Source organism: Drosophila pseudoobscura, chromosome 5 (assembly GCF_009870125.1).
Source record: "Drosophila pseudoobscura strain MV-25-SWS-2005 chromosome 5, UCI_Dpse_MV25, whole genome shotgun sequence".
Lineage (NCBI taxonomy): Eukaryota > Metazoa > Arthropoda > Insecta > Diptera > Drosophilidae > Drosophila > Drosophila pseudoobscura.
In genome coordinates this window covers 783,560-810,371 of record NC_046682.1, presented here as the reverse complement: position 1 = coordinate 810,371, position 26,812 = coordinate 783,560, and the positions used below count along the sequence as shown (strand labels likewise).

Here is a 26,812-nt window from a genome sequence, read left to right as displayed (position 1 = left end):
CAGGCACACGCCATCTGTGTACACAGCGTCCAGTTTTAGAACCCCGTATCCCACATCAATACCAATTAACACTACGCTTTCAAGGTGAAATAAAGCATTAGAATTCAAAATTTTCAAAAGAAGTAATGCTTAATAATAATATTTTAGCGATTTTCCATTCCGATTCTCACCGAGCCTGCTGCCTTCAGTACACGCTGCATCCCACCATGTTTTAAATTCCCATCCTGCTATTGTGGGGGCCAGTTCTAAACAAGACTGTGGTTCTCAGGACCCAACAACGAATAATCGATATCCAAGGTAAGACATAAATTAACCAATTGTGATATACTATTAAAAAAGTTTAAAAGTACAATTCTTTCATGTATATATGTACACACATATTATCTATTAATACATCTATACATATAATTTGTAGTCATATTGTATGTACATGTACATCAAGCACTGAAGTTTGAGCGTAAAATGTTGTCGCTGACCTTTCAAATATTTATATTTTTATGCAAGCCGAAATAGTACGTTTACTGTGTTCAATGTTTTTAAGAGTTTGTCCTGTATTTGTATTTGTACGTCAATGCTTCTAACACGCCATTGACATTTTTTCTGGGTGGGCGATTTACAGACGCCATCTTTAATTTAGCCATAGCTCACTATAGAGTGGACACACACACATAAACACTTCGACAAATGGACAGACATCCTGAATATATGAACTCTCTCATTGGCCCTCTCATTAATATAGCGTCTGCGCATATGACTCCATCCCCTAAAGTCTAAAAGGGCGCGACATGGCATGAAAGTTTCAGCGCTGTTTTTGACGAGAACGACGACGGTGACTATAAGCACAGCATCAGACGGACTGTGCGATATAAGAGCTTGCGGCAAGGAGGGATACAATGCAACCATGGCCGTGTGACTTTTTTGTGCTTGTAAACCTTCATTTGGAAAAACAAATTGGAATGTCTCTTCTGAACGAATGAAATGCAAAGGACTGTGGTGCTTCGATTGGCAAGTGCGTCAGAGACCTCATTACAATCTTTCACGTGCTGACCATTGCGTATGCAATTTACGCATAACAAGAACCGTTGAAAATTGGCAGTTATATGGTTTGTGTTCTCGCACAACACACAAGAAACTAGAGTGTTCGCAGCTACAAACGATTCTCTTTGACGCGTACTCACGGTTTTTCTTGACCTACCAACCTTTCCATTTTGATCTTGCAAAGAGTGATGAAAGCTTTTATGGGTACGACATCTTAGTCCCAAAAAGACAGATAATTTCCCCCTGGACGGAAGATCGGTGGGATGCAGCCTGCAATTTCCTCTTTGGTTTCCAGCGCTTCCAACTCTTGAAGATTAAAAATGGCGGCGTCCGTAAACGCCCGCACCTTGACAGCCGATACATCCCCACGTGCTAGCTCAAATATCATTCTAATGTGTTCCTGTACAATAAGACGTTAATTAGCTAATCATTTTTTGATAATATCTAATGCTGTATTGTAGTTAGACTGGCTCATTTCCAACGAACTGATGGTATCCAACGTCGCTCTGCTCGAACATGACCGCAAATGCAGACAGAAGTCAGCTCAGCGTCACTATCAATGATAGTTCTGTATAGGCTCGGCTGAACTTGGGTAGCTGCAACTGTGGGAAGACTAGGGTTCACTTGGATTCATTTGTTACGTGGAACAATGCGTGGGTAGAGAACGTTTGCCCAACTCACGCGCCCTATCTACGAGTCGAATTTTCCAGGTATTTCACAGGACATGAACTCAAAATCCGCTTTCTCCAAACTGGTGTCTGCCACAGTAAAATTAGATTTCAGCTCAATAGTCCTCGCTGATCATATTCATCCATTTGGCGCAGCTTTTCACTAGGAAATTCGAGTTGCAGGAAATTGGATGCTGGCTGCGTTCGTACTAAAACTTTCACCAGATGGAGCAGCGCCAAATGTCACTGTATCACTTCTTTATCCATAGCACATGATCCACTCCTTCTACTATTTTTCCTCGTTTTCGACTGTACACTGTTGGCGCGGAATTCGATCGCATTTAAATATGATTATGCCACGAGCGAGCTCAGACAAGCTCAAAACGTTTGTACGTTCACTTTTGTGGCACTTTTTAAATGAAAAATGTGAGCAAGAGAGAGACTTCTATGCGGCCGGTCACGAGCTGTCTGAATCAAAGAGGAGGCGAAGTAAACTTACTTACCACGCTTAGAACTTTATGCAGACGGTCTCGACAGTGCATTGCGCAGGCTGAAGCAGACGGCGAAAGAGAAGACGAAAATGAATATCGGCGCACTAGAACTGCCACGATCAACGACAGCGATTTTTGCTTCGCTACTTTTTCGACATATGTCACGTTAAACCTTCGAAATTGATTTAACTAAATGCTTTAAGAACTTTAACAAACGATAAATCACGTCGTGGTCACCAAAATGTTGGAATGTAGGAGCTTTTTCTGCAACTCTGATTCCACGTTTACTACGAATATTTTATCGGTTGTTAGATGTTTATGTTTGATAGTTCTATGATTAAAGGCCGTGGCCGTAAACTTTAAAATTTGGGTGTCAGACTGGAACAATTTTTAGTAATGCGAAACCGATGTTACGCTCTCGTGGAAAATTACGTTCTACACTGCGTTCGATGAAAACTTTTACTGACACAAGCAAATAAGAAGGAAGAACATATGTGTATGCGTCTTTGCATTGAGAGCGTATTTTACATGAGCACGACAATTGATAATACTAGACAACAACATTTAACTTTTTATTTACGCTTCGAACCAAACCAAAAAATTATTAATCGGCTGCACCTTAACCTTTATGCTTAGATTTGCTTAAAAGACGCATAATTAATGTATCTATTAAGAACTACTTTTAAAGTTAAAATTAAAAAAAGGACTTAAAAAAGTATTAATTCTGAACTTGAAAGCTTAGTATTTTATTCCGCGTTCGACGAAAACGAATCTACAATTTAACATTTCCTGTGCATATGTTCACAGCTTTTGCGCTTCATGCAGCACGTCTAGCTCCGCCGGTTGTCTGGGAATACCTATAACCCTTGCCTTGTCTTGAGCTCTTACCAGCAAAGGTAAGACCCCGAAGTTCGCGATGCTTGTGCACATGGTGGCATATCTAGTTGATTTTAGGTTCATGGCGAATCGCACTATGATGAGTGTCAATCAAAATTACCTCAAAGTACTTTTATGAAGCGTCTCGTACAATCCAATAAGAAACGCAATCCACCAAGTCTACGGCCGACACGTTCCCCCGCAATCGACTGCAATCCACAATAGGGTTTCAGTTGGTTAACGCTATGGCCCTCCACGGCAGACACGAATCCTGTTTGGCCCGGTATCTCAAACGACGTGCCTTATCAGGGCGCGTGGGTCTAGGCGAACGATGAAGTATTGTAAACTGGCGGTACGCATCAAGTAACACACGACATAACTTTGCTTCCGACATGGCTCAATCGACTCGGCTATGGATGCTGATCAAGGATACATATACTTAATGGGGTCGGAAACGTTTCCTTCTAGACGTTACACACATCCATTTTCACCACAAATCTAATATACCCTTATACTCATTTTGAGTATCGGATACACAAATATTAGCCCCAAATCTAACAGAAAAACTATGTTTGGTTTGAACCTGAAACATGCTGTTAAACAGTGAAATCGATCGATTTGCGTAAAAATCAATTTAAGCCATAAAACCTGTTTTTGTTTTAAATTGGATTTTTCTTTTGTGTGGTTTTAGAATATGCATCGCAGAGCACGTACATTTGATTGAGTACGTATGTATGTATGAGCCATTTCTATAATAATAACTATTATTACATTAAAGGTTTTTTTTACATTCTGCTAAATATAAGATATAATATTAGATTGTTCTTTCACTACTTCGCTATCGGTATCCTGTCGATATAATTTTCAACCCCTATAAGCTAAACAAAATAAATCGTGCAACAAGTGTTAATGCCGTCGATACCGATACCAACAGTTACTCAACAGTTCTCAATAGCGAACGAAGATTTTACTCTTATGGATAGACTTTTATTTTTATTAGTTAAAAAAGTATACACACATATTTACATATTTTTTTAGTGAATTTTTAGCAACCGGTTATTTGCTTAAAAAAATACGTCCTTAAATATTTAACTAAAAGTTTCACCTTTGCACCTTGCCTTCCAAATCTACTTCTAAATGTGACAATAAACAAATAAAAGGATAAAGGGATTTAAATTGTATATTTATTATGCTTGTATGCTTATGGACAACGAGAGAAAATGTATCTTTTAAAATACTCTGAGAAATTTTACGTTGAACTTCTGCGCACAAGTCATTGCGCATTTTCTCTCGTAGTACATGTACCCATCGGCTTCGGCCTCGGTCTCTCCAGCGTGGAGTGTCGATAAAAAACGACGTTCACAGTCATCGTAAACTTTTAATTTTAAGGCGAGTGTAATTCGTCAAAATGTTGTGGCAGTATATACACATTTCTGAAAATCGTTATAACCAAAACCTATAGGGCATTTAAAACCTTTGAAGCAAATAAACTATAATTTAATTGAAACAAATTCAAATTATACCCGTACACATCAGTAATAATGAATCTAAAAAGCGTCTGCTTGTGTTGGACTCGTAATTAAAAATGTGAACATTGACGGAAGAATGACAAACCCGTTATCAGAAAAATTTGTTAATTATCCATAATATATCCTCCGTTTTGTGCGAAAGCTTACGAATTTTGTATTTTGCAAGTGTAATATGTAGGAAATACATGCATGTATGTGTGTATGTATGTGTATTACTTAATATCCTCAAAAAGGTCATATATAAAATATAAAATTTCTAAATTGCGTTTCGGTTAATGACCGTCGTGTAAACTTTCTTTATAAAATCGTATGATATGATAAAATCAATATACATTTTTACGGGCGATAACCGTGTTTAAATCTTACATATAAAGCGTCATATGTCAGCAATACATGCGGGAGCAAGTAATAATATTAATCTCTGCCTGAGCTGAGCCTAAAAACCATACATAAATAAGTACAATTGAAACGATAGTATCTACCAATTTAATAGTACTTGCGTGACCAATTTAAGAAAATTAAATTATATTATCGACAATCGTACCAAAATAAAATGTAGTATCAAATAAAAATATGCGTCGTGTATTTCGTTTGAGTTTGCAACAGGCGGGAACCTGATTAATTTTTGTACGGTCAGTGCGCCTGTCGATAACCAAGTGCAAGACAACAGCGAGATCTTTCTAGATACATTAAAGAGATGTAATGAGTTTATGTCATTACAAATAAACAATTAAATTAATTATTTCATGCGATTGAAAAAGTATGAGAATATGAAATGTTAAATACATTATTACATTACGAAGTATTAATAATAATAATAATTATTAAATAAAGACTCCATATAATAAATGTTGCTTTTCGGCTAATTTTTGTTATTTATTAAATGCAAATCTTAAAATATTTGAGCAAAAAGAAATATGGGTTCATATCTTTGAAAAGCAATAAGTCATTCACTCAATTTTATAAAATGTGCTAAATTTTCAAATATTCAAATGTCACTGGAGGCACAAGCGCAATCCCAGCAGTTAATAAAGCATATGAACGGTGACGGTGATACTAAATTGACTAAAAAATTTAGAAAAATTGTAAATTCAGAATTAGAGTTTATAGTCCCACATCCTCCGCAGACAAATGTGGCAGAATTACTAAATCCGCAGTCGTACCAGCTCGGAAGCGATGTACACCCAAACCCAACGAATCAATACAACAGTTCTATGCGAATGCATATAATGCCAAATTGTGGAATATCAATTGAAGCTGAGTCATCTGATCTGGCGGAGTCAATCAATAAAATGAAGAATATACCAGAGGGAGTTTTGCACAATGATATTGAAAGCAAAATTAACAGGGTCTATGATGCGAATAATAAAATATATACAGATCTAACAAACACCTCAATCGACACAGCTTCCGCCACCTCCTCAGTAGCAGCGATATCTAACTCGAATACCACTGATATTAATGAAGTTATGAAAAAAAGTTACTTAGACACTTTTCGAAACTCATATGCCGAATATGGTTCATTAACTTCAAACACTATTAAGAAGCCAAGTCTCAACATTCTGCAACATCTTTTTTGTATTCCAACAAGTACTTTGGATTCTGGAATGTCTTCTGCATCGGCTGTAGCGGAAGTTCTTTTACGACAGCCGAACACCGTTACCCAAAATATGCAAAAAGTAGATGAGATAGCAAGCAATCAAGAGCTCGAGCAAGAGTTAAATCGCAATCGAGAACTTTTATCCTACGTATTTAATAATAACATGCTGTCTCACCAGAAGTTCTCACAGCACCCATTGTTATCTCGACATTTTGCTGAATTTGTACAGCCTAAGTTAACTGAGCGGGAACCAGAATCAGAAAGTGTCCTCGAACGCAAAACACATATGATTGATTTTTCGGGGTCAAAGAAGCTAAGTATTCGGCAAGAGGATCTCCCTCCAACCCCATCTTCGCAGGATAATAACAATAACAATGAGATGCTGAATGACGTAGAAAGTGCATTAAGATTTGGAGAAGATCTTATTTTAGATTTTCCCCATCTTCAACAAATTCACAGCAATCGGGGGCAACAAATTGGGGAACCAGAAGATACTTTTAAATCAAACAGCACAGAACATTCCTCAAAGCGAGGTAAAACCCCAAAGGATCACCTGAAGTCAACCTGTAATTTATTTAAGGAGCACAAAATCCTGCTTGCTGATGTGAAAAGAAGCCTAGAACAACTTACATTACTTTCTGGTCAATTCCGGGATAACGTCAGTGTACGTCACCGTCAAGATGCCTCTAAAACCACCAATTCGTCTCTTGAAGCAACTGTACGTCGCCAATTAAATGGAAACTGCAAGAAAATTGAAGACATCTTGGACCAAATAAAGCGACTTCATCATCAATGGAATAGTGCAGAGCTCTATTATCTGCGCAGCTTGCAACGCTTAGGACTCAGTTCAGAGGATGGTGCTGGTTTTAGTTCTACGCCAACACATACTATAATGGCACTGGCTGCCATTGCGTTGTCCGTAGAATGTGAGCTTAAACCTAAAATATACGATACCCAAATTGACTCCAGCGACCTAAAGCAGCAAGTAAACACAAGTGAGTCTGAATTTGTATCAACTATAGAAAAACCCAAAACGCTACATGATATAGAGAATATAATCCTACAAAAAGCTTCAACCGTGCTTATACATCAAGGGAATCTGTCCAATAATACGCTCAATGGTTGCAGTGATAGTGATAATAGCGAAGGAGAAAAATCAATACCATCGCCCACGTGCATATGGCATCCGAAAAACCGAGACACTCGATTTAAGGAAGAAGACGAAAATTGTAGCACTGCTGCTGAAATAATTTTGGAGTACGCATCTAAAACAAATTCTTTACAAATTCCTGATCGTTTTACTAATACTAGTGCAAAGGTCCGGGCGAATATTTCAGATTCTATTGAAAGCTATCGTGCATTGAATATGAGTCCACTATTATCGTTTAAAAATAGCAGAGACAGTTTAGCTGTTTCAAATGTCAACGAATCTGGCTATTTTGCGGAGATCCAGTTTCCTGCAGCACCTTCTACGCCACCGACAAGCAGTAATAGTAGCTGCTCGACTGGAACTATTCATGTTACATGTCCGTTAAATAACAATCGAAGAAAATCTAGATACGCACGTCGCATCGAAACGCCGACAACGTCTTCTCAAAAAACAACTTTATTAAAGGGTGCAAGTATTCAGGAATATTCTCGCAGCCACCAAACAGGAAGTGTTTATAACGTAATAGATGCTACTTTACCCATACCATCATCAATTACAACCGCAATAACAGGAGCGACATCTACACCTTCTCCTCCAATTGTTCAAGCCGCATCTTCGGCTATTGCCACCGTAACCGCACTGCAAGAACGTGCCCTAACTAATATGTTCAAAGCTCGACTGAGCGCTTTGACGGCAGCTGCAGGTATCGACAACGGAGGTGGAGGCCTTGCCAGCGACAAATGTGAAGGTGAACCGGTACCAGATGCTCCGTATGATCTAAGCATTGGAACCAAGCTTAAAAACATGTAATTTGAAAATCTTTAAAGATAATATGCATATACATACACAATCTTTGAACATGAAACTTTATTATTATTTTTTAAAATTTAATCTGTCACGCTATACAAATATTTTTGACAATATAAAAAATATTTTTAACCAGTAAAAAGTTAGCTTCGGCGGCCCGAAGTTTATGTACCCAAACAATGCATCGCTCACTTGTAAGCATTCTTTTTGGTAAGCTCCGAGTAGTCTACTTACCAAGAATACCCATGGCCGGTACCGTATTCTGCCATCTAAATGACATAGTTATGTAGGTGTCCGATTTGGACATTGAAAAAAACGATACTCAGTCAGTATAAATGTTATCTTCTGATTTATGTAACTTCTTCTATATTGGCATTTCCATGATGTCGAACGGGACAAGTGCTAGGAGGTAAAAATAAGACGGATTTTCAAAATGTACTGCATTGATGTTTTTTATAAATGGTTATAATTTAATGCAAATATGATTTATAGGTTTTTTTAAAATTAATTTAAACTTCTATCGCTCGGGACTAGGAAAAGTTAAAAAATATGCCGTTAACCGATATTAAGCATATAAAAATACCACAAAATACCGAAAAAGTGAACACTTGCTTATTTTAAAAGGTTTTCAGATCAAAGTAAATCAATTTATATGTCACTTGATTAAGTTAATTAAATTTCAAAAGTATATGAAATTGGGTTTATATGATTTTTTTAATAATTTGGTATCGGTGAAACTTTCCATGGGAATAGCTTCACAAATTCAAAACTATTTTTGAGACATTTCTAGTCTTCCAATTAGAACAAGTGAGATGACTTTTTGGATAGAATGGTAATTTTTATAAAACAGAAGAAATCCAGTTTGATTTTTATCCCTAGTCTTTATAGCCCATACTCAAAGAGTGTGTAAATATTAGATTTATGGTGAAAGTGGATGTGTGTAACACCCAGAAGGAAGCGTTTCCGACCCCATAAAGTATATATATTCTTGATCAGCATCAATAGCCGAGTCGATTGAGCCCTGTCCGTCTGTCCGTCCCCTTCAGCGCCTAGCGCTAAAAGACTATAAGAGCTAGAGCAACGATGTTTTGGATCCAGACTTCTGTGATATATCACTGCTACAAAAATATTTCAAAACTTCGCCCCGCCCACTTCCTCCCCCACAAAGGACGAAAATCTGGGGCATCCACATTTTTAAAGATACGATAAAACTAAAAACGCAGAATCGTAGAGGATGACTGTAGCCACTAGCCACAATCAAGAAAACAATTTCATTCTTTCTCGCTCTGTCTCTCTCTAAAACACAGGTTTCATGGTCAGTTTTGCCAATTTCAAAATATGAGTTCAAGGATCTTAGAACCTATAAGAGCCAGAGCAACCAAATTTGGGATCCACACTCTTGTGATATCGGACCTTGACCGTTTCGTGTCCAAATTTTGCCCCGCCCACTTCTGCCCCCACAAAGGACGAAAATCTGGGGCATCCCAGAGTAACCAAATTTGGTACACACACTCCTTTAAGATGTCACTATAAAACGTACATCTCAGAATTTCGGCCTCCCCCTTCCGCCCACACAAAGGACGAAAATCTGTTGCATCCACAATATTGCAGATTCGAGAAAACTAAAAAAGCAGAATCATAGATATTGACCATATCTATCATATTGCTGAATCTGGATCAGATCAGATCATTTTTATAGCCAAAAGGAACAAATCAATTTTCAGTGGCTACGCAGCGCCCGACGTCACGCTCAGACTGATTTTCTGTCTCTCTCGCACGCACTCTTTGTCGTTTCGTTTAATATTAGCGGCGTCTGCCGGAGGAGAGCCATACTGACTATGTATCGGGTATAAATGTAGAGTTGCGGTGTCCGCAGCAACTCACAACGTTCCCCCTCGTTTAAACTGAGCTTGTTGTTTTTTTAAGTAGCCAGAACATTTTCTGGGCCTTACCCACCAACTTGCTACTCACGCTAGGGATGTAACTGACCATGTGTGTGTATTTGACACCAGAGCTAGAGCGCATTCTTAAATTGTGCGCATTTATCAGGGCTTATGCAGATGTTCCATCGGCAGGTCCAGTTTTCAAACAACTTGAGGTATTGTTGTAGATTGTCTGTGGCATCATAGACACAGCTAGCCCTCGAGATTACTGCTGTGTCGTTAGCAAATGTTGCCACCTTGAGGGTCTGTCCTGTTTGCCTTCGGACCGTAGAGGGATTTGGCATGTCGTGGGTGAATAAGCAAGCACGCTGCCTTGCGGTATTTCTACCTTGATGGTCTTGGTCAATGAAGCTGCCCCATCCTGGACTACGGAAGGTCCTCTCCGTCAGAAAGCTTTTGATAAACCGTCTTGTATGTGTATGTGTTTGGCATGGAAAGTACGCTAATCTTAGCGACGCTTTAAAGATTAGCAACAGATATAGAATTGCTGTTTTTTTCAGGGCTAGTGCTTCTTTTTTCATATAACTTAAGTACGAGTATCTTACGCCTGGTTGTATTGAACTTTGCAATTCTGAAAAGGTGCTATAAATCCAGCTATAAATTTAGTTCGACTTTTCCCGAGTTTTCAAAGTTTTTAAATAATATACCACAAGAATTCCCCATTTTGAATTTGAAAGCTTAATACTTTCCAGACGATACGCTTTAGCTATTAAGTGTGTTTGGGTTGAATTTATAGTTGCATTTATCAGCTTTCAGTATTGCAAGTCTACCGCGTAAAAAAAAGTTAAATTTTGTTGCCTAGTGTTATGCTAATGTGCTAGTATCGCCCGATAAACTTAAAACCCGATTTCCTTAAAGTTTTCATTCTTTAAAGCATTGGAAAATTATTATTACTATTCAAAGCATGCATTGACTTCTTTTAATTTTTGTCAAATGATTAGTGATAAGAGGCAGAGAGAGAGGGAAAGATGTAACGGATTGTACTGTAGGGGAAAAGCTAGAATATTTGTCATTAGGGGAACTGCAGGAATATTATTTATAAGATTTAATATAATATACATATAAGGTTAATCAAAATTTTAAGTTGATGGAGTGATTACCTCAAAGAACCGAACTTAATCTGATTGAAAAACCTGTGGTCAATCGTAAACCGGCGGCTTGGGCAGTACGAGTCAGCGCCATGTAACCGAGGCGATCTCTGAGGACGTGTAGAATCGGGATGCAATCGTATTCCAAAAGATATTTTTGTGAATTTGATAGACAACATTCCAAACTGTATTAAAAAAATAATATCTAATATGGGTCTATGCACAAAATGTTAATATTATGATTTACGTTATTTACTTTTTATAAAAAGTTCAAAAGTGAGTACATGCGAGTTTTTTTGGTTTTTATTTTTCATTCTTTGAATTATGGTTTCTTTGTTAAGAATTCAAGTATTTATATGGGGCACAAATTTGGTTTGCTCGGCTTTATTCGTTTGGCTGTTATGGGCAGCGAAAGTTAGTGATCATGAGTATGTACTCAGTTTTCCTCTCCACTGTATATGTTAATCATAAGATATTCATTTAGAATTTAAGATTAGTAAAAGCTAGTTAAAAAAATGTTTTCAATTCACGAATTTAGTTAAATTTATGATTAATATATATGTATGCACATATATTTATACATACAGGGGGTAACGTTAATATTCGGCATTTTTTTTTCAACTTTAAACGCGAATAAAATGCATTAAACTACAAAAAAATTTTGCGGGGAAACCCATTTTTTGTGCCATTTGGGGCTATTTGGAGTTGACCCAGAGTTTTATAATGCGATTTCCCAAAAATGCCGAATATTAATGTAACGCATATTTTGAGCTTTTTTTTGTTTTATTATATTTTCTCTATTCATTTAAAATAAAATCATTATTATATATACCTCTCTGAAAAGGTAAAACTTCAAGCTTTATTCCCTCATTAAATTTTTTTTATTTTTTTGTAGTTTAATGCATTTTATTCGCGTTTGAAGTTGAAAAAAAAAAATGCCGAATATTAAAGTTACCCACTGTATGTGCTTATTGTGCACAGTTGTATCAAAGACTATACAATACCAAGATGTTGCATGAGGAACAAATTCTTTTTCAATTTTCGTTTGCTATTACTTCAATTCTCTTTTACGCTACCTTCGCCTCCGAAATGCTACTCGGCTTCGTCAATGCCTCGGTCAGCGTCGAGTCGGTGTGTCTCAAGAGAAAGAATACAAAAACAAAATATGAATCGTCTGCGTACCGAAACCGTAGGGCAGCGTGGTCGCTGATGTCTTTGGCGCGGCACAGTGGGGACTCAGCCGAAATAGTAAAAAAATTGTATGAGTGCTTTAGATAAATTTAATGTACGCATCTAATAGAGAATTTTCCAATCGAATTTTCCCACTGTGCCGCTCCAAAGCATCGGCGATCCGCGACCACCGCTTCGACGGTGCTGAGGCTCGAGAGTCCAGAATTGCTGAACAGACGAAACCGATGGGCAGCGGGGTCGCGGTAGAGACAAAGTACAGGCGAAAAGGGAATTGAAACCCCGCACGCTCCCTCGTGCCTTTTGGGTTCTAATGTTAGGACCCGCCATAGAACAGCTTTTTGGTCGCTCATGCAACATCTTGGTATTGTATAGTCTTTGGTTGTATTTACTTATCGAAAATAATAAGACGGCGCACAGTGGGACATCAGTAGAAAAGAGGTCGAAAAAATTAATTTTCCTAGTAAGTAAATCACACCAAATTGTTTTGGTTAAAAAATTTGAATTTAAAAGTATTATATCGAAAAGAAAAAATACAAATTGAACATTTCACACATCGTAGTACCATGTACTCCTGCACACTACATTTTGTAAGTTTTTGCTATCAAATGCAGTTTATTTGTGAAAAAGTTATTTATTTAACAAGTTGAAATGGTCGAATGGAGGTCCCACTGGGGGGCGTACAAATATGTATGCTAATTATACTTTATTATAAGTAATTAATCATTGATGGCTTAAAAAAAATACGATTTTAAAAATTGCTGTACGTGTACTTATATGTAGGTGCTTAGAATTGTGAAATTTAATCATAGTCAACATTAATAAAACTCAACTTTTGTAGATTTTTGTTTTAAATATCATCGTTTGACTTTCAGAAACTTGGATTCAAAAAACTCATCGAATACCCAATCTATCGACTGTAAAGATAGCTCAAATGATAAAAAGAAACCACATATCAAGAAACCGTTGAATGCGTTTATGCTTTACATGAAGGAGATGAGAGCTAAAGTAGTCGCCGAATGTACGCTCAAAGAATCAGCCGCAATCAATCAAATTTTAGGGCGACGGGTAAGCCATTTAAAAACACCATTCTATCTTAAATATGCCGTATGTGTAAGCAGTTATAGTTTTCCAACGAATTGATCCCATTGACAATAGCCCAGGAATTATATATTTTTGAAATTTTTAATGGGATGTTTGACAGGCGATACACTGACGCGAAAAGAATTTTTTAACACAACGGAACGCACGGATCATCATGAATAATATGAAAATTTAACTTTAAATGTATATTACTTTTTATTTTTGCAAAAACCCATTCATGTTTTTGAAAATTCTTTCTAATGGATTCCTCATTCATAATGCATTTGTAGTGGCACGAACTTTCCCGCGAAGAACAAAGCAAATATTACGAAAAGGCTCGGCAAGAGCGTCAATTACATATGGAATTGTATCCGGGGTGGAGCGCACGAGATAACTACGGTTACGTGTCAAAAAAGAAAAAGCGTAAAAAAGACAGATCGACAACGGATTCGGGAGGTATTGCACAAAATTGTCAAATTGTTACATTCGTTTCCTTCTAACTGCATTCCACTTTTATGTTTTTCGATTTCATTAAATCACTTACACTCACACAAAACCTCAAGCACACATCTAACATCAACAACTAACCCACCCAAATTAGAAATAACAGTAACTTAAAAACTTACCTATATCTATGTAATTTGTGTAAATACTTAGATTATATTTAACGTTCGTAAAGTTCCGTAACTTACCAGTATGTAAAGAATGATCCAAAACAAAATCAACACTTGGCAAATGTAAAACTTTGCTTTTGTAGCTTTGAAGGTAATTTTAGACGAGCCTAGATCAAGTATAGTTAGTCACAATAAACCTGAACAATACAGAATTAAACTAGTTAATGGAATTTCACAGATAATGGAAGCTGAGTGCCATTTTTAGTAGAGATACAAATAAATCCTATAGTACGTTTTAACCTCGCAAAATCCAAATAATACATTATAGAAAACGCTAATTAACATTTTTCAAAAGAATCCTTTTTATGAGCATATATTTGAGACAATATTTGCTCTCAATTTAGTTGCGCCAAGTTTTTAATTAAGCAGTGCCCAATCGGCCTCAACATTAAATCTCTATTGGTCAAGCTATAGATGGTAATGTTTGTAACAATGACTACATTAGAAAAAATACTTTGTCTCTTGTCTTCTTATTAGATTTTATTGAATATTAAAATAAATATAAATATACATTTTAAAAACCACTTTATTTAAAAAGGGCAGGTTATTCTGATGAAGATTTAAATTAGCATAGAAACACATGTACAACACACAAACACCATAAGTTAAACAAATAAATTGGCAAAGTATTCAAAATTATGAGAAAAGAGAACAATAAAAACATTCCATTTTGTTTAAAGCTTTCATTTCTATTGATTCTTTAGTATGAGAATCATGCATATGAACTTAAAAACTGAGCGTCTCGTCCAGAATTGGCGAATGCATGCACCCGAAACCGTCTTAAAGATCGATCCGTCGAAGCTTTTAAATTTCTGGCGCTACGAATCGTTAAAAAAAAATATATATATATGGTATTGGGCATGTTCCCGCTCCGTAAATTAATGGGGCGTTATTCTTTACGTTAGGAAATCGCGAGCCACATATATACATATATATATATGTATATATATATATCTACATCTATGTACATTTATATATATATACATATATATCATAATTGAATTCAATGAAAATTTGTTTAGACATATTCCAGTTCAGATATACTCAGACACTCTAGTATATATGTGTATGTATGTGCAGCATAATTAAATATGAAGTAAATTGAATAGCTGGTTTAAACATATTCCATAAAAAGTACTTATCCCGATACCTTGTGCATACAACTATTACATAATATTATTTTCGTAAAACAACGCTTTAATCCCACACCCAGTGGCATGCCTTGGGGCGTGAGGAGCAGGCGAAGTATTACGAGTTGGCGCGGCGTGAGCGTCAACTGCACATGCAAATGTATCCCGATTGGAGCTCTCGTACGAATGCCTCGCGCGGCAAGAAACGGAAGCGGAAGCAAGATGCCCACGACGGAGGTTAGACAAATTTTCTTAAACTATTGTACGATATATAAATCATATCAAAATCAGTTTAATCAAATCCAGATCAGATCAGATGTAAATCTTTAGTTTAATATGCGTTAAAAAATAAAAATTACTTTAGTAATTTCAGTATATGTACATGTAGATATTACTTGTACATATATTAATGCTAAAATTGTTTTTGTTAAGAGCCAGGTTTTGCAATTGGATTCTATTTTAAATAACTATTGAATTAAAATATGTTCAGGAAATGAAATTTAGTCTTGGCTGCTAGCAGTTGTACTATACACCAAAATTTAATACAAATCTGGTTCTAAATCGAAACCGGGTTTCATATTTCAACAGCAACTATATTTACCGGTACAAATCGAAGATCATTGTATCCTTTAACATATGAATACAACATACAACTTTTATTGTATCTAATCTTTTTTTGTTTTATACAATTATTAACTTATGCTATCATAATCATTTTTTGTGTATAATAGAGGTATACTTATACTTCGAGCATGTCTAAAACAGAAATGGATTTTTTGTTTTCATATCATAAGTTTTATTTATTGTTATTTCAAGTACTGTAGGTATTCATGCATGTAATACTATTGTTATGTATTTATAAATCCTTACAAGTGGCTAAATATTCTTAATCTATTGTATGTTTTATACCAGTAAGTGTTTTATAGATCTATTTTAGAACGGCTAAACAATTCTCAAAAAAATCTCACTGTCAACCGCGTGCTTTCATTATCTTTACTTTTTATATTTGAAACTTTAGATCATCTTCTTTTACAATTCATAAAACCTAAAAACTAATAAATAGCTCACTAACAAATCATCTATTTCTATAAAATAAACAAAATTCTTTTGTTAAAGTCAATCTAAAAATATTTCATGGTTTCCTTAGGTAATAACATGAAAAAGTGCCGTGCTAGATTTGGACTGGACCAGCAAAATCAATGGTGCAAGCCATGCAGGTATGATTAATGTTACTTATATTTTCTGAATATAGAAAGTATATATAAAAGACATTCCAAGATTCACGCAAGATTTTTTATTTTAAATTCGACTTATTTCGCTTTCTTCGATTTTTTTCGATTTATCCAAAAAAATATAATGATATACGAGTATGTAGTATTATTTCCATCGTGTAATGCGTGAGGATATTGGCTATTGCCTGCCCAAGTAAGGATATTAATTGGTGCACTTTCTTCGGAATATTTTGGGGAATTTTCTGTTTTTACAAATGTAATATTTGTATAATTTAAATGGAACTTCTCAGTAAGGTTCTACACCCATGCGCTTATTTAGGAATTTAATATTGGTTTTTTGTTCTCGAAGTAGAAATTTTTGACACAACGTACCGATTTAAGATAAGTGACCTAGAGCACTCCAAGAAAATCGTACTTCACGAAGTACGATTACATGTGTTGGATTTGATCTAAATAAATACACTAACAACAATTCGACATACATAAAAAGACTTACAGACATATTATGCACACATCCATGTACAAATATTTACAATCTGATTTCACATCAAAGGACACATCAACTATAGAGGAATCAGGCCTGTCAATATCATTGTTACGAAAAACAACTGAGTTTCAGGCAGGCTTCGGCTATCACCTTCGCACTTTCGCACTACCAGAGCAATTTAGCTAGTACCTTCTTTATAAATATTTTTTTTAACCCAACATCAAATTTTGCTTTAAAACAATTGCTTAATTCAACAAGAGTTGACGCAGTCTGTTTTTTTTATCGATACGTCGGATTCTAAACATAACAGAAGCTTTGTGCATTTAACAGGACATTAGAAAATGTGAAAAAAATTTGGGAAAAAGAAAAACGGAACGTTATAGTTAAAAACGTAAAAATATCGGAGTTTTCGTCCACGGTATAAAAAAACTGCATTTATCAGCTTTTCAAAATTGCAATACAACCAGATGTAAGATTCTTAAGTTATGTTAAAAAAAGGAAGAAAAACATAACAAAAAAAGTTTTTTTAACTTTAAGGAAAAACCACACCATGAAACAAAACCATAACTCTTTAAAAATTGTTAAAGTTGCAAGACTATCATAAAAAGTCGAAGCGTAAGTATGGTGTTGCATAATGATTACGGTCTCTGGTAAAAACGGAAGGTTTAGACAGTAAAAATTAGCTGTTGTTGACTATGAAAACTCGATGGGTAAACGGTTAAGGTGCAGTCGTTTGATCAAACCTCTGAATGCCGCAAAGACAAAAATCAGAATCTTTTTTGTATCAATGTATTTAAAAATGTCAGCATTCAAATGAGTATATCAACAATAAATTACAAAACAACCAAAAATTGTATGACAAATTTTAATCTTGCGTGAGTTTTGTTGGACTATTCTAAATTTAATAGATAATTTATAATAATTTATCTATTATAATTCTACACATATTGAATTAATAGGATGGCATATGTACAAGAAAACATATAAAAGAAATGCACATTCGATTATATGATAAATTTAGTGTCCCTATAAACTTCCATAATCATGAAATAAATAGGTACACAAAACTATAACACCTGTCACTATTATTATCAATTACAAAAACTCTTCACGATCTTTTGATCAATTGTAATTGCATGGAACGCGCCCTTCAAACTTACACCACTACCCTTGTCTGCACCTCGTTTAAGACCTTGAGTTTATCTTTCATTTATGTATAATTTTTTTTAAATAATATTATGTAAGGATGTGCCAATTAAGATCAATCTTTTTATATTCGTTGATGCTGGGGAAGTCTAAAAATATATTCTTTTTATTTTGTTTCATTAATATCAGTTATGATTACTGCATTCATCGCAGATTATATAAAAGGCATATCAATATCTTAGCTTAATTTTCCGTAAAGGCTCAACTTTTATGCTCAATCATTTTTTAACGACTAAAACTCTTTAAAAATTGCTTTATCGGCTTCTTAATGTTTTGTTTGACGTTTTTGTTGTTTCATTCTAAAAATACACAACACATACACACTGATAAAACGAAATATAATAGATGATAAAATGATTTTGATGTTTTTGATTACCCCTTTTCTCTTCTTAATGCTGACGGTTATTCATATCAATTTTGGACATTTAATTGACCTCGACTTTACCGATTATTAAGTCCCAGTTTGGGTGTCATTTCAACTGTAAGCAACAGTGGCGGCAGCGTTGGCATCGGCAGTGGTGCAGCAGTAAGCAGCATAAGTGTTGGTATGCTGGCACCTATTGTAAGTGGCATAGGGGGTACTGTAATGCTGCCCAATTCGTCATCTTCGTCCTCCTCATCATCATCCACCTCGTCTTCTCATACACATGCACAAATGATGGCTAACAGTAATGGAAATGGAATAGCACCTTTAAATGGTATAACAGCCAGCGCCGGAGGTGGGGGTGGTGCAGCTAGCGCTGGTTCGCAGCAGCTGTCCCCGCAGGCACCACCAACATATGTAAATTTGTAGAAGTGCACACTTGAATGCTGAGACGAATCGAAAACATCAGTCAATCCAGGATAAAACTTACCTTTACAGCAGATGAGCCAGCATTCAATTACATCTGCGCAGATACCAGTAAATAAAAAAAAAAAAACAGAAAATATTTTAAACAAATGTATATCAGGGTTTGCAAATTAGTTAGTGTTTATAGTAAATGTTACCATTAGGGAGTGGTTCGCATATTTGTAAGTGCATAATAAATTTTCGTAAATACTTACTAAAATGCATGTCATTAAGAAAGCTTTTTTATTTTATTGAATGAATGTATATATTTGTATTCTCGAAAGGATACATTTTTTATGCCAGTCGTTTCGAATCTTAAACAAAAATCTGAAAATAATTAATTATATTTTTAGATAATAATATAAAAATCGATTGAAATTTGATAGCTATGCCTTATAGTAAAACCAATCAGTCGAGCCGATTTAATGTTAAAAATTATGTCATATAGTTGACCAAATCAGTGGAGCCATTCCTCTTACTTAATTGCTAACATTATATGTATGTATTTACATGTTCCTAAACTACATTACTTTGGTATATTTTAATTGATTTCATATTTGATATTCGTGTATTTATAACATGTGTTGATATGTCATATGATATGCATTTGTCAAACCCTGATATGCGTTTTGTTTTAGGTATATATTGTTGTTCGTTCGATTCGATGTTTAAAATATGCCTATAATATAATAATGTATGTTGTTTAACTTATTTATGTGTTGAGTTTTTCTATGTTTATTAGCGATATTTGATGTTGATGTATTTATTCTGTTTCAATGAAGTTTTCAAGTTAAATGTGTTTATTGTTTCTTTCGGTTTGTTCTGTACAACATGAAAATGCTATTTCTACCAATAATCTTATTAAAATAACGTTATATCTCGATAAAAGGAGAACATAAATATCGAAATGATAAAACTTTTAATTATTTATATTTTTGTGTGCACCACGTTAATTTCTACACAGTAGCTTTTGTTGCCTAAGTTTGCGTACTATGAGATTGTTGTAAATATGCCGGCAGTCCGCAGTCTCCGTCCATCCATCTGCCGACAAGTATGAATTTTGCTGTTTATATGGTTTTTTTAATATAAACAGCTTTTGAACAAATGACAATGTGACAATTCGAATTTAACGCGCGACTTATTTAATTTAAAAATGGTAAATTTTCCCTTCGTCTCATCATCGCTAACATAAAAGATACAATACATGGGAATGGTTTACTTTTACTTATATGGTTCCGATTAGAGTGCATGTGAAATGGTGCTGATAGGTTTCAAAGTTAAGACATATATGTATATATATAAATTATTTTCTTGCAAATGTCTGTTTTCTATCTGCAATTTTTCCTGTGCTTTTAAAGCTATTAAGTTCTTTCTGCAAATCTGTGTTACCCACTATTTAAAATATGTGGAACTCCTCTTTTGTTTGAAAGTTGTTGCACAATTGCCAGTTCTATGTAACAATTTTAATATGTTCCAGCCAGGCTTCAGTAATCGCAGAACGCAAAATTGCGTGCTTTAGTTTAATAGTAAGGCTCTTACTATTTTGTTGTTTTCTTTTTTTTATAATTAAAAGTTGATATGCAATGACTGCATCATCAATTTTCCTATGCGACTTGAAATAAGTTTTTGACTTTTTGAAGAAAACTTTCTTTCTGCCATAAATAGGCAGCAATATGGTTTGAACATTTAAAATGCTTATTTTACTTCAATGTTGTTATGTATCTATGTTAACCAGCGATTCAACTATTTCTTCGTGCATTGAAATTGGAAATCAAATGTAAAATTGTAAGAAAGATTGCAACACCCTCCTTAATTTAAAATGTATTCACTAATTGCCATTTCCGTTCTGATTAATATTGAATATTTTATTTATGGTCGGCATCGCCGAGTATTTTTTTATTTTAAGCTTTTTTTGCATGTATTTGATAACAGGTTTTATAGCTTTTTTAGTAAAAACATACTCCGAATAAATAACGCGTTTTGCCATTTGTTTGTATTATAGGAGCAATAATAAATTGGGAAGAAATGTATATATGTATATATATGTATACATATATACTGATTTATGTTAAAAGTGTAGTCTAACTTCGCCATTTTTAATATATAACATTTTTCGTCTTATTTGCAACCTATTTTGTAGAGACGCGATGTGCACGCTGTGCTATTGAGATCATCATTTAAGATTAAACTTTCAGTTCTAGGGTTCCGTTGCTGCATGAATCCTAAAAGTGTTACGTACATTTTGTTTGGAATGATTTTCAATGTGCACCTTAAATATTACCAAAATTTTAAATATGTAACTTATGTTATTTAAATTTTTATTTTTTTTTCATGTAGACGCAAAAAAAAATGCATACGCTACATGGAGGCTATGAATGGAACAGGCGCGATCGAAGATGGAAGTGGAATTGATGATCTTGGAAGCCAGCTAAGTGATGACGACGATGATGATGATGATGATGATCAGTTAGTCGGTAGCTGCGGCAGCGGTGATGAAAGTAATAAAATTCCAGATGATGATACAGAGTCTCTGAATCAGTCAATATCCAGCCCTGGCTGCCTAAGCGGGTTGTCTAGCTTACAAAGCCCGTCTACAACAACAAGCTTGGCGAGCCCACTTAATATGAATATTAATCCAGCAACACCGTCTCTGTTAGCTGTCAGCACAAATGCGCTTATGGTCCCCAATGCAGAACAGGGATCCAGTCAACCAAGATCGGAATCTATTTCCGCATCAGGATCGAGTAGTGGGTCAACTTGTAGTATAAGCACTACGCCGAATACCTCAAATACTGTCTCGCCTGTAACAGGTACGACGGGTCCATCTTCAAGTTTAGCCCATGAGCGCGCTATGATGCTTGGCAATCGTTTCAGTCACCTAGGTATGGGCCTTAGTCATCCAATAGGTAGTTCTGTTAGCAACAAACCTGATGCATTATTCCAGCCACATCCTTCAGTCAGTAAAAATAAGAGTTCAGCAAATGGCTTTAATGGTTTTAGCGGTTCTGGTGTACCGCCTAAGGCGCCGGCGCCGGTAAACGTACCACGAAACCCCATTGGTGCCAATCCACGAGATATAAATAATCCATTGAGCATCAATCAGTTAACTAAGAGGCGTGAAGATCTAAATGTTTGCTCCATTGCAGTCTCTGATTCTAAGGAAAAAAGTGCTTTGGGGCCTACGTCCATTATTCACCATGCTGCTCCCCACGGCTATCACCCCCACCACTCGCTTTTTAATAGCAGCTTCAGCCAACATTTTCACCAACAGTTGACCCACCATTTAGCGGCAGCTAGCAATAGCGAGTCAACAATATTGTCTGGAGATTCCCATTCCATAAACAACGGCAAGCATACTTCCTCAGATCCGCCAACGAACGCAAACAATCCCTCTTCAAGTGCTGGTTCTTCCGAAACTGGAGCCATTAGCGTATCATAGCAAACTGCTAGTCTATTAAAATACCTATCGCCGGCTTTCTCTCAATTTTCTCAATATTCAGTGTTGTGTGAGAAGCAGCTTAAATTAATGAACGTGCAATAAATAGTATTATCGCCATCCCATTCGCCATCTTTAGAAACATGTGGCCATTAATAGACAAGTGCCAAAATTTAAATTATTTATTTATACATATGAATATGTATATTTGAATTTTTGTAATAATTGAAACTAAAATCTGGATATCTTGGCATTTTCTATAAATAAAAGAAGAGGCCAAACAGAAATATTTCTCTGGAGACAACACAAATGGATCAAAGCTCATGCTAGGGAACGCCAAATAAATTAAGTAAGCGTGTTTACGTATGTAGGTATGTATGTTTGTACTTATGGTATATGTGTACATACTTACTTATCTTAAGCTACTTACTTCTGTTACACTTACCTATCCGCAGAAAGTTTAATTCAACTATAATATACATGCGTATACATATGTACATATGTATATATTTATACGTACTTTTTAATATTTATGTTGTACTATATAATTTTTTTACCGTGGCGTATAAATCTGAATGTTCGTTTAATTACTTTTCTGAGTGTTGTCAAACTCAACATTTGGTTTATTATATTATTGATTTCAACTACAAGCAGTTTTTAGAAAATCTTTTCCATCACTCAATCAAAGACAAGACAAGTTTGAAATAATTTTTCGATGTACACCTACATATGTGTGGATTTACATAAACGTTTATGCAAATGTCATCCCCATTTGTATGTTTTGTACACAGCCAAACTTTTCAAATTTATTATCGGACACGGATACATCTGGTTTTTTGCAATTATAACACAGTTTTCCCGATTTATAATTTGGTTTGTGTACATAAATATATGGGCATATGTTCATAAATAATTTTAAAAGATACGTATGTATAAATTTACGTACAAATGCTAAATACAAATTTGAGTTTGACAAAACACAGAATTAATACGACTTGTGTTGATACGTCATTGGTAATTGGTAGTATGTATAGGTATGCAAAAACATTGCAAATTTGCCTAGTATACACCGGGGGTTTTTGTTGCTAAACACCGCAATTCTTATTTATATGTTTGTATCTCAAATTTTTAAAGGATGAGTAAAAACAACAAGTTTGTAAATAGGTAACTTGCTTACATAAAAATACTGACAATGTTTACGAATTTATTGACCATAAGACCTGATAGCAACTATTCCATAAAGAGTAAATGCCGGCGAAATAAATACTATTTACCTGTATATATACATGTATTTATAACTGCATATTGGAAAGTTATTAAAAATACATACGAGTATATTTATACTAGTCTTCATTCAGTTCAAACTACTATCTTCCAATTATATGCATTCATACATATGTACGTACGTAATTTTATATAAGGTACGTAAATACGGGCTCGTAATTTATACATCTAAGTGCATACACTTGCATACATAGATATATTGGAAATAGTGCTTAGCACATGAATAACATGAATATATAATTATGTGATTAATGAATTAATATTTTATACTATGTGCCAATAATAAACGTATGCGATTAGGTATTAATTGTGTTGGCTCAGTTTATCATTTGTGTCGATAACTTAATGGAATTTGCTGTAAAAGTTACGAGCCCTGATAAATACAAACCTACATATGTGTGTATAAATATTTGTATGTACTTAATAGTCAAATATCCATGTAGAGATGTATTATATCTATTTAATATTTAGTATTTGGAAATTCTTTTTTATATACACTCGTGTAGCTATAAGATATGTTTAGTCCTAATCGACAGTTGCATATGAATATTAACAAACACACACATACCTACATATTTATGTATGTATGTAAGAGTATTCATACTAGAGCCTTGCATAAATCAAGAGTAAACGCCATTGAAACTTTACCATTGACAGGTGTCATAGTACCAAACAAATGATCAAAAAATTATGGGTCTATGTTAAATGACTCTTAAAATACAGGTGGTATGAAAAAAGAGTTTTTTGAGTTTTCTAAACGAAAACTAGTTATTAAACAAGTCTTATTTATGTATTATAACACTCCAATATACTCCTTTCAACCTTTTCTTGAAAATGTATTCTGTTTAAATTACCCATATTAGAGTATTCTACAAAAGTTTTATTACAAGATCATGGATTCCGCAGATATAAAAAATTTGTTATAGATTTTTGTCGGCCACTGTATGTAAACAATAATCCTCAATATTTCATTTGGTGATCTCTAATGGGATTACATTAGTAAGAGGACAGCAAATTTCATGAGTATAAATACATACAGAGCTGTGATAAAACAAAATGAAGATTTAAGCATGTAGGGCTCTAAGATACTATAGAACATATGTAGATATGTGTGTGGATACGCAGTTTTAAATATTATAAAGGTAATACAAATCCAAATATACATGCAGAAATTGGTTAAGGTCTAGCATCTGTATAAGCATAGTGTGAAGGTACATTTATATAGAAATGTGCCGATAATACGATATATGTACATACATAAGTATACATATGAATGGATATATACATATAAATATATACATATATATTTGATAAGGTATTATTTATCTAATCAAAAAAATGTGTATAGCCATTGCCAATTAAAAAAGACTGTTTAACACATATTATATATGTTCGACTATGCATACATTCTTGTGTATGCGAGTAAGAGAAAATGGAAAATATCGATTTGAAACGAACTATGTTAGTCCTTAATTTATAAATGATCAAATGTAAATTAAGTTATGTAACAAAAGCAGAAGATTCAGTTTTTGTTTGAGTGTTTAGATACAATCGTGGATATTACATTTTTAATGTCTTTCATTTTGGCATGATACAGATATTTTGTTAGTTTTAATAGTAATTATAATCAAAATAGTTTCTATCCAATGCTTCCAATATTCTGTGTTTTGCTTTGAGTTGCTTTTTGTACAACTGTAACCACATTGAAACGATATTGCAATATTTAATGTTTTATTTATTGAATATAATTTTAAAAAATGATCGTTACTATATATATTTCCGTTAGTTTAAATTTACGCGTTAAATATCGTTTTTATTCGAGTCAGTACTGTTAAGAATATACTTATAGTGATACATTACCATATCTAGTTGTAAAATCAATCTTTGTTTTTTTATAAAAATTTAAAAACAAGAATAAACAATCACAAATATATGATTCGTGGGCATTACATTTTTACTCAACAAGCATTTACAAAATTGGAAACAACATCTAATTTAAAATTTATTCTGATGTTCTTTAGACAAAACAATAGAAATGTTACTATTGTATTGCATATTTGGTATATGTATGTGTGCACTTAGAGTTATATTGATATTTTTTCTTAAATTTATTAATGATTTTATTATCGTATTCCCTGTGCATTTCACTGCTTTTATAATCATTTATTTAATGAGTGCATTTTTTTAAAAGTTAATTACTTAAAACAAAAAATGTAATTTTCAAAATAGCGTGGAAAAATGTTTTTCTTCAATTTAATTTAATATTCTTCAAATCGGAAACTCTGCTGAGGTTTGACGTTTCCGCAAATTTCTATTCATTGATTGGTTAATAAAATGGTTTGATATCATTGCTGGGGTCTAGATAGTGGTACGGGTAAAAATCGATACATACAAAAAATGTTATAAATATTCCTAAGTTAAAAATATTTAACGTATATATATAAGAAATGTATGTCTAAGTATATATACTTAAAATTAGTGATTAAATGTATGTATGCGAATTAGATTAAAAAGTACACCTTAATAAAAGAAAGCAATGTTGAACAGAAAACCGTCTTAAATTTCGTATCGATAATTTCATTTAATCCCAATAAAGCACTTTAGCAACCATTTGTTGTATAAATTTGAATACACTTGAAAAAATCAGAATCGTACATAATTATCATAACTAGTAGATTGCTCAACCGCCAGGAGTTTTTTAATTTAATGTTACCATATTTAAGAGCGTGCAGTTCTGGATATCTGTCAATACTCCAAAAGTCCTAGTGCAGTGGCTTTTATTGAAACACATTACGAATTCCCTCTGCTTGCACGTTGCTATTAATTTTAAGCTTTTGGCAAGAATGTAACGCTGGTAACTTTTTGAGTAAGCCCACGAATGCAGCCCGGTACAAAGTTACGGGAAAAATTAAAGAGTACTAAACTCCACTACGTAATATATCAAGTTTCATTCGTGTTATGGATCTATGTACTCTTTATAAAAAACCGAAGTCTGCTGTGAACTTATTTTCCAGTGCTCGGCGAGAACGGTGATCGCCAATTGGTGGCGCACAATATAGTGGGTCAAATATAT

General features: G+C 34.4%; 1 protein-coding gene and 1 pseudogene across 12 annotated transcripts in view; one reads left to right on the top strand and one right to left on the bottom strand.

The window, feature by feature from the left end:
* The window catches only part of pan (transcription factor pangolin), a 55,783-nt gene extending 29,493 nt beyond the window's left edge, over nucleotides 1-26,290 (top strand). Inside the window, exons 7-12 of one of the 12 annotated variants that reach the window (XM_001352326.4) lie at nucleotides 4-84; nucleotides 148-297; nucleotides 13,254-13,446; nucleotides 13,752-13,917; nucleotides 16,413-16,482; nucleotides 21,357-26,290. In XM_001352326.4, coding sequence (XP_001352362.2) covers nucleotides 4-84; nucleotides 148-297; nucleotides 13,254-13,446; nucleotides 13,752-13,917; nucleotides 16,413-16,482; nucleotides 21,357-22,458 — 1,762 coding nt within the window. In that variant the 3' untranslated portion in view covers nucleotides 22,459-26,290. Of the gene's footprint in view, nucleotides 1-3; nucleotides 85-147; nucleotides 298-3,922; nucleotides 8,159-13,253; nucleotides 13,447-13,751; nucleotides 13,918-15,348; nucleotides 15,503-16,412; nucleotides 16,483-18,646; nucleotides 19,092-21,356 lie in introns of those variants that run through there. The other 11 variants (XM_033381426.1, XM_033381427.1, XR_004469675.1 and 8 more) reach the window with 11 other exon arrangements.
* On the bottom strand, nucleotides 2,872-3,926 carry LOC117184363 (60S ribosomal protein L15-like; annotated as a pseudogene).
* Nucleotides 26,291-26,812: the final 522 nt, after the last annotated feature.